Below are 13,822 nucleotides of genomic sequence, written 5' to 3'. Positions count from 1 at the left end.
GGGGCTCTGAGGGCGCGACAGGCGGCGGGGGGAGCTCTGAGGGAAAACGGGCGAGTTGTGAGGGGAAACGGGCGCGGCGCGGCGCGGCGGCGCCGGGCCCCCACCGGCCCCCTCCGGCCGATGTCCGAGCGGCCCCGCCCGGCTGCTGTCCCTGAAGTAACGCGGGTAGGGCGGGCGTGGGCCGCCCCCTGTGGGTTTTGAGGCGGCAGGCGCGGTGTCTGCGGAACGGGTGTGTGGTCCGGGGCGGGGCGGGGCGGGGCGGGCAGAAGTAACGCAGCCCCGTCACCCGGGCTTCGCCCCGATGCACGCGTTCGGTGCCTCTGCCCCTCACCTCTCAGTGACGCGTTTTGAGGGCAGCGTGGGGATGGTGAGAGCTTCCCTTACCGCTTCTGTTCTCAGGGTTCTCCTATTTGGTTCCTCGTAAATTGTTGCATCAACTTCAGCAGCCTTATCTGAAGCGCCTTCGCTGTCATGGTGCTTTCTGCGTACGTGTTTGCACAACTTTTCGGGGGAGTTTGGACACGAAGGTAGGCTCTCCGGTAAAAACAATGGTTTACCAAAAGCTATTGTTTTCCTAACTTCCTAAAGTAACACGGCGTGGGAGTTGGACTGTTGTAAAAGGGGTGGTGTCCCCCATTTCCTGGAAGAGCAGAGGTCAGAGGAGAGAAACCTCCAGGCTGATTCCCCACACCACTGCAGGATGCTTATTTAATAAAATAAATAAATCATTAAGTTAAGGACTTTTGGAATCAACTAATACCGTTAACGGGGATTTATCTTTACAGGGAGAGGACAACAAAAGAGGGGCACGATAGTGAAGTGGAACTTGTCAGAAAGCCCTACATCTAAAGCGAGTCTCTGCGGCGGCAGCGCGGGGCCGTGAGGGCAGGCGGGGGTCCCGCGCTGTGGCCGCGTGCTGCGCTTCCCCACAGACGGGGGCATCCGGAGAGGCGGGGGTCCTGGGGCAAAGCGCGAAACGCGAGGAACTCGGTGAGCTGGGGCACGGAGCAAAGGATACGTGACGGCACAGGGGGCAGCTCCCAGCCCGCCCAGGGGTCACAGCCGCCGCGCCTCAGGCGGGGCCCGCCCGGCACAGCCCGCGGCCGCCCCCGCCCTCCTCTCTCCCGCCGGGGGGCGCCCCTGTGCCTGCGAGGCGGGCCGCACGCTCCCGGCCGCCTGGCCCCGCCCCTCCCGCACGCAGGGGGCGAGGCCGCGGCGCGTTCCTGGGCGAGTCCCGCGGCCCCGCCCCTCCGGCGGCGTCGGGCGGGGGCGGGCGGAGGGAGCGGAGCGGGGCGGGGGCAGCCGGGCAGGGCCGGGCCGAGCCGAGCCGAGCCGAGCCGAGCCGAGGAACCGAGCCGCCGCTGCCAGGCGATCCGTGGGCGGCAGCGGCCCCGCAGAGCGGCGGGGGACAAAGCGGAGGGAGGCGCGGCGCTCGCCCCTCCCCATCCCGGCGCCGACCGGGGCGGATGCGCCGTGGGTAGGCGGCGGTGGCGGCGGGGCCTGGGCCCGGCGAAGATGGACCTGGCGGGGACGCTGCTCCTGCTGTGCTCCTGTGCGGCGGGCGCCGGAGGTGAGGAGCGGACGGGGCCCGGCCCGGGGCCACGGCTCTTCCCGGTCCCCCTTTCCTTCCTTTCCCTTCCCCGGGGCGCCGCGCCTCGGCGCCAGGCCTCGGCCGGGCCGCTCCCCGGGGCTCGCCTCCCCTCGCTCGCTCCCAGCCCGGGGCCGCGCCCGGGCCCTCTCCCCGCAGCCCACGGCCCGGGACTTTCCCCGCCGCGGAGCGCTTCTCCTCCGCACCTGCCCCGGCGGCTGCCGTTCCTCGGGACTTTCCTCGGCGTCCCGGCAGCCGCCTCTCTCCCTTCCTCGCCCGAAACCTCCCCGAGAGCTTCCCGGAGCCTCCCCGAGAGCTGCCCTTCCCTGTGCCCGGCACCAGGAAGCGCCGCGGGCCGGGACGTTCGGTTCCAGGAAACGCAGCGCGAGCGCCGGGGGGGGGGGGGGGGGGGCGAAAGCGGCTTGGCGGGGGTTCCGCCCGCTCCCTAGGCCGGGGGCAAACACCCTGCTGCTTCCCCTCGCGGCGGGGGGACCGCAGCCCCGCGAGGGGGAGGCAGCTGTGAGGGCTTCCCGGCCCAGCTGGCAGCGTTCAACCAGCCGGGGCAGGCAGGAAAACAGTTTCGCGCTTTCGCAGGGGCGAGCGCTGGAGGTGGACTTGTGACGCCGCTCCTAGGGAAGGATGCGTGGAGCACTCGATGAAGGGCTCGCTTCTTGTTTCGTTTTGGCACTTACCTCGGCCCCGCATCTGTGTACGCCAATACGTAGGCTTATTAACAAGGGATCTAGCCCCAAACCCGGCCTTTTATGCGTTGTCAAAAAGTAACATCCAAGCAAGAGAGAACTCGAGCAGGTCGTGCTTGTGGCCGAGCTGTGAGGTAACTGCTAAAAAAACAAAGTGATGCACATGGCCAGAACTCACCCCGTTGTGTGTGATTACAAGACACGCGCACAAGATTTTGCTCGTGACTTTTCCCTCATGAATTCTAGTCAGTTATCAGGGTACCGCAGACTAAAACTATTGGCATACTTTTCAAGGCCTTCTTGTTTTCTAAACTAAACTGTGCTGGCATGGAATTAATTCAAAGGGATTCATTAACCAGTTGTGAGAGTTGTTTTCATGGTTTAATTTCAAGCAGGCAAGTATGCTTTCAAGCTCAAATCATGGTAACATATATATACTCTGGATACATAGAAACAAGTTCATGAAATGTATTTTGGAAATTCATGTTTAATTTTTTCTTTGAGAGAAAAATGGACACCTTCAACATTATTGGCAGTAGGAAGTGCTCCTCACTTTGGGTAACAGAAGCATGTGACTTACAGTGCTTAGCAATATAGATCAATCTTTAAACATAGCTTAACAATGCTTGATAGGAACCTGGGAACACTGGCTGATACGCGTGTCAGAAATAATCTGTGAAGCTTTTTCCTCTTTTTGAAAGTCTAAACATAATTATGAAAAAAATATTTTAGCTTCTGAATTAAAATTACTTTTTAATAATAGAATTATCTATTAACTTCTACTTACATTTCTAGAATTTCTTACCTACTGTAAATGTTTTTGCTGAACTATAAAGTTCTTTATTTAAATGCTTATATTCTAGGAGTACAGTAATGTTTGTGGAAAAGGCAACTTCATCATTCTTAAGTGTTACTGCGAGAACAATACAAACTGGAAACAACTGAAAAACACAATTTACCTGTGCTATGTTTGTGTATGGTGCCTCTTGTGCTCACTGGTTTTACAGAGATCTAGAAGCCGAATAATATTGTTCTTTAAAGATGTATAGTTTTAAGCTATATACATATGAAATAGTAATAACTTTGAAAATTACATGAATTTGTACTTTTTTGAATGTGTTTCTGTATATTGAGACTAAGCTTGGAACGTTTTTCTGGGATACCAGTGTAATTCTTTCAGAAGTACTTAAGGGTTTATGTCTGTATACCCTGTCTGTACTCTGTTGTGGTATTCTTGGGGTAGTGTTAAATAATGGTAGATTAACAGAACTGATTACAACTTCAGTTCACAGTTAATAATGGATCACAAAGTCAAGATTTTTGTATGTTTTAATACTACAATACAATACAACTTTTATGGTTTACTTGTGTACTGTTTTATTTGATGGCTCATTTGAGGAGAAAGAACAATTTAATGCCTAAGTGAAATCTGTTTCAATTGATTGTGAATTTGTTAACATTTACATAATTTTAAGAAAAATTTAAACTAGAAAAGGAACAAAACCAAAAGCAATCACTAGTGTTGCTGTACAAATGGAGTGTACTGCAATGTCTATATTATGATGCTTTATTACCATCTGTATGGCTTATGGTTAGAACAGAAGAGTTATCAGTGATTAACTCTGATAGGACCTGATCATGCTTGGTCAGGTTCTGATATTAGATAACTTTTAGGGCTGGTCTAGAAATTTATTTCTTTACTAACAATGAATAAATACAACCTTCCTAAAACAGGTATTCCAGCTGGTCATTTTGAACATAGTTTCAATCACGTGAGAAGAAAAGTCATGCCAATTTTCTTTTTTTTATTAAGAAACTGGGGAAAGGTAGAACTTACCTTAAGTAGATACACATATCTTAAGTTTCTAGCATATACTGCCTTGAATTTTCAGACTTCTTAAAAAAACAAAAACAAAAAAAGTAAAGTGAATCACAGTATTTTCATCAATACCTTCAGAGTTGCTTAGTTTAGGGATCTGTTCACTGACTGATGTTATTAGCAATTTTGACATTTATAAAGCAGTCCTTAGGGGCAATATTCTTTGCAACTGTTAGGAGCATGCTTCATTGAATGTTATGGAAATGCATGCAAATATGTTAAATGCTACATAATTATTATAATGTCCTTTAAGGAATGGAAATAACTGATAAAATCTGAGGGTGATTTTAAGAAGTGTGGAAATAGTATTAGAAAATACCGAAAAGAAGCAATGAGACCCCAAAAAGTTTGGAATTAAGAAATGGTCATGCTTTGCCTAGGTTGATCAGATGCTGAACATCATTGCAAATCTATGACAAATTCCTGGTACAGCACACCCTTCTATGTTGTTGGGACTTCTGAGTTGTGTCTTAGTGGCTTGTGCCGCAGGATATCAAACAACCTATTTCCCACTGTGCACGGGAAAAATTGTTTTTTTTCTGGACACATTGGGGAGTTGTAGGAAGGTATTTATATGAGCTATCAGCATCAGAGAGATTAAGTCTGCATCCTTGCTATAGATTGAGAAGAATACTACCCTTCATTAAAATGGCACTCAGCCTCTAGCACATATCTGGGATTTAAAATTAAAACATTTAGACCTTTATATGGCTGGATGAGGCAGTGTCTGGTAAAGGCAGCTGTCAGGTGATTATTTCAGAAGTGCTCATAGTAATTAAATAAAATCAGGTTTTTAAATAGTAACTTTGAGATACCATCACCTAGGAACCTAAGACAGTACTTTATCATTGCTTTTAGAAGGCTCGAACGGTTCAGTTCTGCGGTATGGCAGAGCCACTCTCATGAGCTGCATTGTCTTGCCCTGGCCTTGCATTCCTATTTCTCCTTCACCACCTCTGGTGTTTGGTGACATGAGGAGCCAACTCAACCTGCAAATTTAAATGAAAGCAATGACTGCTTTCCTGCCAGACATATCACCTCAAAGCAGACATCAGTTAGTCTGGTGGTGCTGTACTAACTGTGCCTTAAATGCAAGTTTCCAGTGAAGGGGAATGATCCTGACTTGGCTTTTGTTTGCGTGTGTTTTTTTTTCCACCAAAAACTAATTTGACCAGAAGAAAACATATATTTTTCATCCCAATCGGCTGTAGTGCCAGTACAAGGGAAGAGCAGAAATAGGGTGGATGAAAAAGGGTGGCAGGACCTGCCCTTCTGCTAGCAATCACAAAAACACAGCCTAGATTAATTCTTCAGCGAAATTCTTGTTGGGAGATAGATTTTAGGATTACTGGCTTTTGATGCGCTTCAGCACCAAAGTACTAAATTTGAATGCTATGTATACTTTTCAATGAGTGTCCCATGTGAAGGGAACATTTTTTTTAAGAGAATTAACCAAAAATTTAAAACAGCTTGAAAAAATACAACCTGTTTTGATAATCTTTGTCTAAATGAAAATACTAATAATCATTCTCTTAAAGGTGTTTATCACATGCTAGCACTTCAAATCTGCAAATCAATTATGATGCTTGCAGTAAAGAGTTGTCCAGGAGGTTAGCTTGAGCACTGAACAATTTCTGATAGTCCAGCATGCTGTATTTTATGTGTTTCTTTTCCACCAACAAACTTGAGTTGTATTTGAACTATTTGCCATTCTTGTGCAAGTCTTAATCTAAGCGTCTTAATATAAGCTTCAACTTTTAGAACAGTGCGTGCTGGATTTATCAACTTAAAGGACAGTTAAATGTTCTTTTACCATGATACAGATACACATAATAGATGCTTGCTTGTGTTGCTAAATTTTAGCACTGCTTATTACTAATCTTTGTGCATATGGAGTGAGCTTTTATGTGAATTTCCTCCACAGTGTTTGCAGATACTGAGGTTAGTCTGACCAGCATATAGATCTCCAAGTTCTCCTTAAACGCAGGCATGATGTTTGTCTGCCAGTTGTCAGGAACCTCCCTCTCACAATAACCTCTCAAAGGTGATAGAAAGCCTCAAAATGGTGTCAGCCAGCTCCTTCAGTGCTCTGGGATGCAGCCCTTCTAGTTCCATGGCCTTCTGTACATCCTCGTGGTTTACACGTTCCCTAATGCATTTCTTCTGCTTCTCTCTCACAGACTGCAAAGGTTTTGTCTAAGAAAGAGAGTTTTGATAATCTTTGAAAAAAAATAAACACCATGAATGAGCAGCAAAGCCATTTAGCACAGACCACCAAACAGCAGTTATATATAGCTGCTCAAGGTGTGCCAAGAGGCTTACAGCTCAAATCCAGTGGTTGGTATGTTTCACCCTTTGTATGATGTGCGGAGCTTAGGTAGGAGCTGAGAGGGTATGCCTCAGACACCTTATGCGTCCGGTGGGGTTGTGGCTGTTCGGGAAGTACAATAAAATTCTCAAAGGCTGCTGAAGAGCTCTAGACCCTCACACACAAGGATTTTTACAGGGACTATCACCTTGAGACATTTACCTAAATGTTCTGCCTAGTCCTGTTTAGAGTAAGTCCTTCCGTGTATTTACTTCTAATCCCTGAAAATAAAGCTTTGTTCTTGGAGGTTTTTTCTCTTGGGAAAAGTGACATCTAGTTTAGCAAGTCCATACAACAATCTCCTGTCAGCCTCAAAAGCCATCCCACTGCTACCCTCTGGCATCTGTATCCTGTGTTCCTGTCCTTTGGCTTAGCATTTCCCCAGAGTACAACAGTGGCTTGTTTCACTAGGTTGCCTAGAAAGGTGTCCTGCCATCTTTGATGTTTGTCTGATGGCAACACGATATGTGAAATTTGTAGAACAGTTCTCATAAACTTCATCTGGGTGTAGGTAGTTCAGTATTCCTTACTGCAGGTTTTCTGGTTGTGTGCTTATTTTAATAGATCTGTCTTGAAGTCTCAATTCAAAAAACAATAGTTTTTCGATGGCAACAAAGTAATCACAGTAGTTCATCGCAGTTTTAGGTCTGTGTGCTTCCAGCTGTAAGAGATTCTTGGGGTGCAAGGCTCTCAGATGCTGTGATAGGCTTCTTCCTTTCTGACACAGACTGTTCCAGTCAGGGGAGCTGCAGCTAGCCAGCTGTACCTGCCCGATGGGCTGCAAGGAAGGGCACTGAAGTGTCTGCGGGTGCGTTTGCGGTGCCTCTGGCGGTGATGCTTATACACAGCTTAAACACTGAGTCTGGCAAGAGAAGAATCTGAGACATCTTGTACCGGATACTGCATGGGAAGTACAGTCATCTTTCCAGCTCAACAAACTTTTGCCGTTGGCATCCTATAAATTGGTACCTTACAGAAGCTGAGTTGCTTATTGAGCTACCTTTATGAAGAAGAGAATCACTTTTGATTTGTAGCTGGTTTTATTAAAAGGAGATCACAAATTGATTTGAGACTTTGGGCGCTACTGCAGTGTTAACGTTATGCGTGCTTCTGGAAATGAAAGTTAACGTTCATTTGGAAACTTTGCTTTCAGCCCTGTCTGAAGTCCATCTTCAGAAAAGCTCTGTAATGGCACGTGCCCTGGGTGGCGTGCAGCTGCTTTGGTTTTTTAAGAGGGGAGAGTGCTTGTGGCAAGTACTTGCCATGAGGGCACTTAAAAGGAGGTGTGGAGTTTGGGGTTTTTGTTTGTGTGTTTGTTTTTAGTTTTGGGGAAAGTTTCTGTGTGATCACAGAATGTGTGTAACTTTGCTTTAGCAGAAGGGTTCTCTTTGTTTTATTTTAACTTTTGCTTAGCAGAAAGAACATTGTAAGGCTTTTTAATGTCAACAGTCTTTTACTCTCTTGTCACATTTTAAAACTTCTTTATGTTACTCAGCTGAGGGCAGCCTCAGCTTTCCAGGTGACCATGAGGCCTGGAACAGGTGCAAAGTGTTTTTGGGCCTTTCAGGAAGCTGTCCTGCTTTTAAACCTTTTTCTAGGTGCCTGATGCTGTTTAAAAAGTACCTTGCAATGCTGAAGGAAAAAAAATGGCCTATAGCAATTTAAAGAATGCATTAGTAGTAGCTGCCTACCACAAAAAAGTTGAAGATAATTTAATTTGTTAAATAGTCCTGTGTTGGTAGAGCACAGAATTTTGCACCTTTGCAGCATACAAACTCCTTAGTTTTGACGTTTTCAAAGAGTATTCATATCATATTCCTGATTTACATTCATTTTAAAATTAAAACTTCAGTTAATTATGCCAGTAATTATGTCAGTAACTTATGCCAGCTAATTCTGAAGTTTTTCTCTAATGTTGATGCTTTTGGCTCACATAGCTGGAATTGGAAGGCATGTACCAGCAGTCAGGTAAATGCATGTTGTTCATCAGTCTGATCTAACAACTGGGCCCGGGCTAATTGTGTTTGGTGTACGGAAGTCTTGTGCACTAGTAGGTGTTTCTGGTTTGTTTTGTGGGAGTAAGCCTAAAGTGACAGGAGATACATCAGACATGGACAACATTCTTCACCCTCAGTATTCCTCATGCTGGTTGGTGAAACTTTGGCTTTGTAGAGTTTCTTATTGGGATTAGAACTAATGTAGACATGCTTAAATAACAAATTTTGTGAATGGTAAAGGCACTTAAGAAGCCTCTGGTAAACAAGATGAGAATGGACTTCTGAGACTAAGAGTAAGATACATAGGCCTTCAGTACCGGGAGGAAATTTGAGTGGAGTTTATCTGCAGTATATCATTACTTGAATTTTAAAGAGAGATGGCAGTATCATGTTGTGCACATTCCTACTAAATGCAAGTGACACGTTTGGAAGTATTCATTTATTTAGTCATTTTCTATATCACTCACTGAGGTGCGTGGAAATCAGACATTCTAATCCCTTGAAAAGGAACAGAGGTGCTGAGAAATTCATTATATTAATTTAAAGAAGACCTCATGATAATAAATACAGGAAAAGGTAAATTTATATTTTGCTTACAAAATTGTGCTATTAGTACAATAACTTTTTTCCTTGTGAAAATGTACCTATTTGTACCGTATTACTGAGGCAAAGTTTTGGGATACGCTTCTTTCACTGAGCATGCCTGGGCCTTGTCAGTATACATACCTGAAGGGAAATATTGCATAGGATCTCTGAGAATTCTCACTTTGAGGTTTATCTGACATTAACTGATTATGAGATGTACTGTTTTATATGGTTCTGGAGCAAATCGGAGGTTTAACTCTTCATGTGATCTCTCAGATGCTGTACTTCAATATTCCTTAAGAAAAAAAAAAAAAAAAGATAGCTCAAGTGTAAGGTTCCTGAATCAAGCATAAACTAAAGAATTGCTGTTTTTCCTGAAGTAGGAGATTAAGGAAGGAAGGCTTTGAAGCTAGCTGGGGCGCCAGGAACAATGGGGCAAATGCATACATGCAACTAAGAACAACATTCAGTGACTAAAGTACCACAGAAAATGAGAAGAAAAAAAAAAAAAAAGGAAAAAGAAAAAAAAAATTATACAACCCTAAAGCAGAAACTGGTGCATAATGTTATTCCATTGATTTTTGGTTGCCCAAACTTCAGAACATGGTAGTAGATACTGCTACACCAATGTAGATGCTATGAGATTTAAACAAATGCTATACTTTGCATTCAGGAAAAGTTTAAAGATTACTGATTAATCATGGAATTGAAAAAATAACAACTTACAAGTTCTATATTCTAATTTTATATTGTAGTTAAGACTGTGTTTTTATACTGTAGCTTTCAATAGACAATTCAGGTTTATGTCAGCTCAATCTCTTCATAAATGAAGTTGTTGACAACTGAAATTGTGTCCTTTTTGTGAAAGGTAATGTGCTATGACTAGTAAAAACGATGACAGTGCATTTACTGTACTCATTTTATATTTGTAGCACCACATTACAATCAGTGCATTGAAAGGACAGAATTGACTTGTTTCAATAAAAACAAATAGTTCAGCAAAACACCTTCTAAAGTTTTAGAATATGCTTTAGCAAAGGGAAGAACTTGTATAGAAATTTTTACTGAATATGAACAGTTCTAAAATGTTCCTTCTAGAAATAAATTTGTCAATGTATTGTTACAGATTGCTTAAAAAAATACTTTTGCATGATAACTGCACACTTACCTTTGAGTGATGTGATCCACAAAGTAGTTTCTGTAATGAATTGTTGATTTGTTCTTCAGAAACAGTTGCTTCTGTGGAGTTACAAGATAAAAGTTAGTGTTATGTTAGTTGTATAAAGTATATAGAAGGGATACGCAAGCCTTTGTTTCAAACAGGGCGAATGCTTGCATGCTAACTACTGATAAAAGTTATATATCAAAACATACAACTAAGCTTTGAATGTGTGAAACAATATACATTGCTTGATACGCTTAATTCTTTCCAGGCTTCAGTGTTTAGTACATCAAGAAACAGGATACAATTTGGGTCACATATAATCTGGCTTTGAAACCAGAACCACTGAAGCGATCTTGCTCTTGACTGTAGTAGATTCTAGATATAGGTATCTAAGTAACTTCTTATGATTGAATATTTTAAATACTGAAAGGGTTTAAAAATATTTTCAGAAAGCATGTAAAAACAAACAAAAAATCCTATATGTATCCTCTGTTGTAAAGCTACAGTGATCTACTTTTTTTTTTTTTCCACATTATATTTTATTGTTTGAACTTTTAACTACCCTTTTGGTCTCTGACCACATTTAATGAATCACCTCCTCTCAGCTCCTTCCCCAAGTCTGTGTTTACTTTTGTCAAGCAGATGCAATATTTTCCATGCGTGGTGTTCTAGAGCTGGTCTTTGATATGGAAGTGCAGTCAAGTGTTGTTCTTGTGAAGAGAAGCACGTGTGCAGCAGCAGGGGATGGAGGCTTTGGTTGTTGTTGGGATATGAAAGTACACTTCACATTGAATACATGCTGTACTGTCAATTTACTGTGCATACGTTTCTGTGATTGCATGGGCTATGTTAACTAGTAAGATCATAGAATCATTTGGGCTGGAAAAGATCTCTAAGATCATTGAGTCCAACCATGAACCTATCTTAAAAAGAAGTATCCAAAATAGACTGAATTCAATTTACATCTTTGGTGATGGCATCTTTGACAAAACTCTTCCAGGTGATAGAATGTTCCATGTAATTCAAAACATATTGCTAGATGGCATGATTTACTCTTAGTTTTCCTGGTTATCTGGCATCTAGAATATAAACCTGAGCAGGTGTTTCAGTGCTGTGAGAGTAGAGTGAAAACAGAAGTATGATTCTTTTAGGGAACCAGAAGAAAGATGCTAAGCTGTTAACACTTCTCATGTCTGGATCAGGAGTGAGTTTCTGAAATGTATCTCAAGCATTCCCAATGTAGTTTGCATTGTTGAAGTAGTTTTGATTGAAATTAAAGTTGAAGATGCCCTTCAAGGTCCATCTATTGCACTCCAGCTGCAAGTGTGCATTCAGTCTGTAGGACCACAGTAGAATGAATCTGAGGTATACGAGGGGGTAAAAAAGAAAACCAAAATGTATGTTGTGTAGGAGTCAGGTTCTCATCATCACCATTTTGCTCCACAGATGTGTCATGCTTTGTAGTGTGGTTGTAACCTTAATAATTTCTCAGACATGCTAAACTTTCCTTATTTCTCTTTTCAGGCCAGTATGGAAATCCTCTAAATAAATACATTAGACATTATGAAGGATTATCTTATGATATGGATTTGTTACACCAAAAACACCAGCGTGCCAAAAGAGCAGTATCGCATGAAGATCAGTTCTTGCGCCTAGATTTTCATGCTCATGGAAGGTTAGTGGTATTTTTAACATGTACATGTTTTAAATATTTAAGTTTGTGGTTTTTTTTAACTTATATAGTGATATATAAATGGTGAAATATAGTCACTAGATTGTTAGCTAGAATATACTAAAATGCAATGTTTGCAGTTTCTATGGAGTGTTTGCTCTGGTTTCCAGTATAAATGTGAAATTGTTACTTGTAATCACTCATTCAAACTTCTGGTGGTAACTGTTAATGTACTTCAAAGGTTAAACAGAGACATATTGGGAACAGAGTGGCACATGATTCTGAGCTGCTAGTGCGGCCTTGGCATATTGGTTTACAAAAAAGATGCCAAACCTTGCCTAAGCAAATTTAATTAAAGAAAAGTACACTTTCAAATTGCATTTGAAACTACAAAATTGGCCCCCAAAGTGTTGCTTGATGTGTAGTAAAATGGCATTTGTTTTCTGTGCAGCTGTGGAATTTAGCAGTTATTTGACATGGGAAAAACATGATTGCTGCTACAAGATTTGCTTAGCCTTATATTTAACTTCTGACTGAAACTTTTCAGCTAGAGAAGCTAGATATCCAGTGTGAGCAGCTGAAGTATAATATGAAGATTTTACCTAGGCAATTCTGAAATAGAGAGATCTTCCTTTTTTTTTTTTCTTTTTTATAATTAAGAAGGAAGTGAAACTAAGTTAAAATATTTGTCTGTATCTTTGTTTCTGTGCAAACTCTATCCTGTGCAGCACCACTGTCTTAACATTTTTTTTAGGAATATGTAATGCCCTTGGTTGTTTAGTGACTTCAAATAAAATTTAAATAATGAGCACTTGCTAAATAATTGCTGTCCATATCTAGAAACATAGGAAGTTTGACAGAGCAAAGGTAAAACCAGGTCTTCCAAATCCATGTTTGGAGTGTTTGTTCCTTCTGCGCCAGCAAGTAATTTCTTCAGGGAATGAAGTGTTGCTACTGGAGGTGTATGTTGTAATGACTGAATTTTAGTGCGTGTTCCCAAAAGGTTAGTGTTAGCATAGTATTTGCAACTGCTGTAGAACAGCAACCAAAATCCTAAATTCCTGTCCTTAAAACCACGTTTTTGGGTGTGATTTTAGTCCAAGAAATTTTATTATTTAAAGGAGAGTCGCACTGCTGCTGTCTCTGCTTTAGCTTCACAGCCAATCATTAGTCTTTGCTATTAAATTGTTCTTATAAACAAAACTGCAGAGTAGAGTATTGCAAAGGCTCCTCATAATGTAAACCTCTCTACTTTGTAATTAAATCTCCAGGGAAGTTACAAGACAGTGAAGTTTCATTGTAATGCTGCCACTCTTAAATTAACTGTCAGCCAGCTGTTTAGGCTTACCAAAGTGTGTTCTGCTGCAGAGGGGAACAGGCCTGACAGCATTCCCAGCATCTTCTGTGTGCTAGTACAAGTAGTCTTAGAACTATGCAAGGAATAGTATCTGGGAACTGATCGAGCTGAAAATTATTTGGCAAAAAAAGATCGGTATGACTTGAAAGGGTAATGCAGGGAGGATCAGACTTGTTCTTGCTGGGAGCAGTCCACGTTTCTGTCTGCTTGAGCAGGTTCATCTTGTCATTGGTAAAGACTCCATAATACTCTTTGTAAAACAGAGCTCCTGGCATAGCCTGTGCATTCTATCTGTGTTAATAAGGTGGGCTGAAAATCCTCAAAAAAAAGTTAACAGTACCTGCAATAACGAGGTCTAAAAATTCTTTTCTTTCACTTCCAGGATCTTAGTTGCACCTGGCCATAGACAAGCAGGTCTAAAAAGATTTTGAGAATAGCTACTGTTACTCATGAAGGAAGCTGTTGATATTTATTTTTATATGTGGAACTGATTCTAAGTCCCTGTGCTCT

The 13,822-nt window shown here is 42.5% G+C and overlaps 1 protein-coding gene across 1 annotated transcript in view; it reads left to right on the top strand.

Annotated features, from left to right (window-relative positions):
- The first annotated feature begins 1,290 nt into the window (after positions 1 to 1,290).
- Positions 1,291 to 13,822, top strand: part of ADAM10 (ADAM metallopeptidase domain 10) — a 49,492-nt gene continuing 36,960 nt past the window's right edge. The window contains exons 1-2 of the mRNA XM_035553960.2: positions 1,291 to 1,570; positions 11,808 to 11,958. Coding sequence (XP_035409853.1) covers positions 1,516 to 1,570; positions 11,808 to 11,958 — 206 coding nt within the window. The 5' untranslated portion in view covers positions 1,291 to 1,515. The remainder of the gene's footprint in view (positions 1,571 to 11,807; positions 11,959 to 13,822) is intronic.

This window comes from Cygnus atratus, chromosome 11 (assembly GCF_013377495.2).
Source record: "Cygnus atratus isolate AKBS03 ecotype Queensland, Australia chromosome 11, CAtr_DNAZoo_HiC_assembly, whole genome shotgun sequence".
NCBI lineage: Eukaryota > Metazoa > Chordata > Aves > Anseriformes > Anatidae > Cygnus > Cygnus atratus.
Note: the sequence above shows the minus strand (reverse complement) of the source record. Positions and strands in the feature narration are given on the sequence as shown.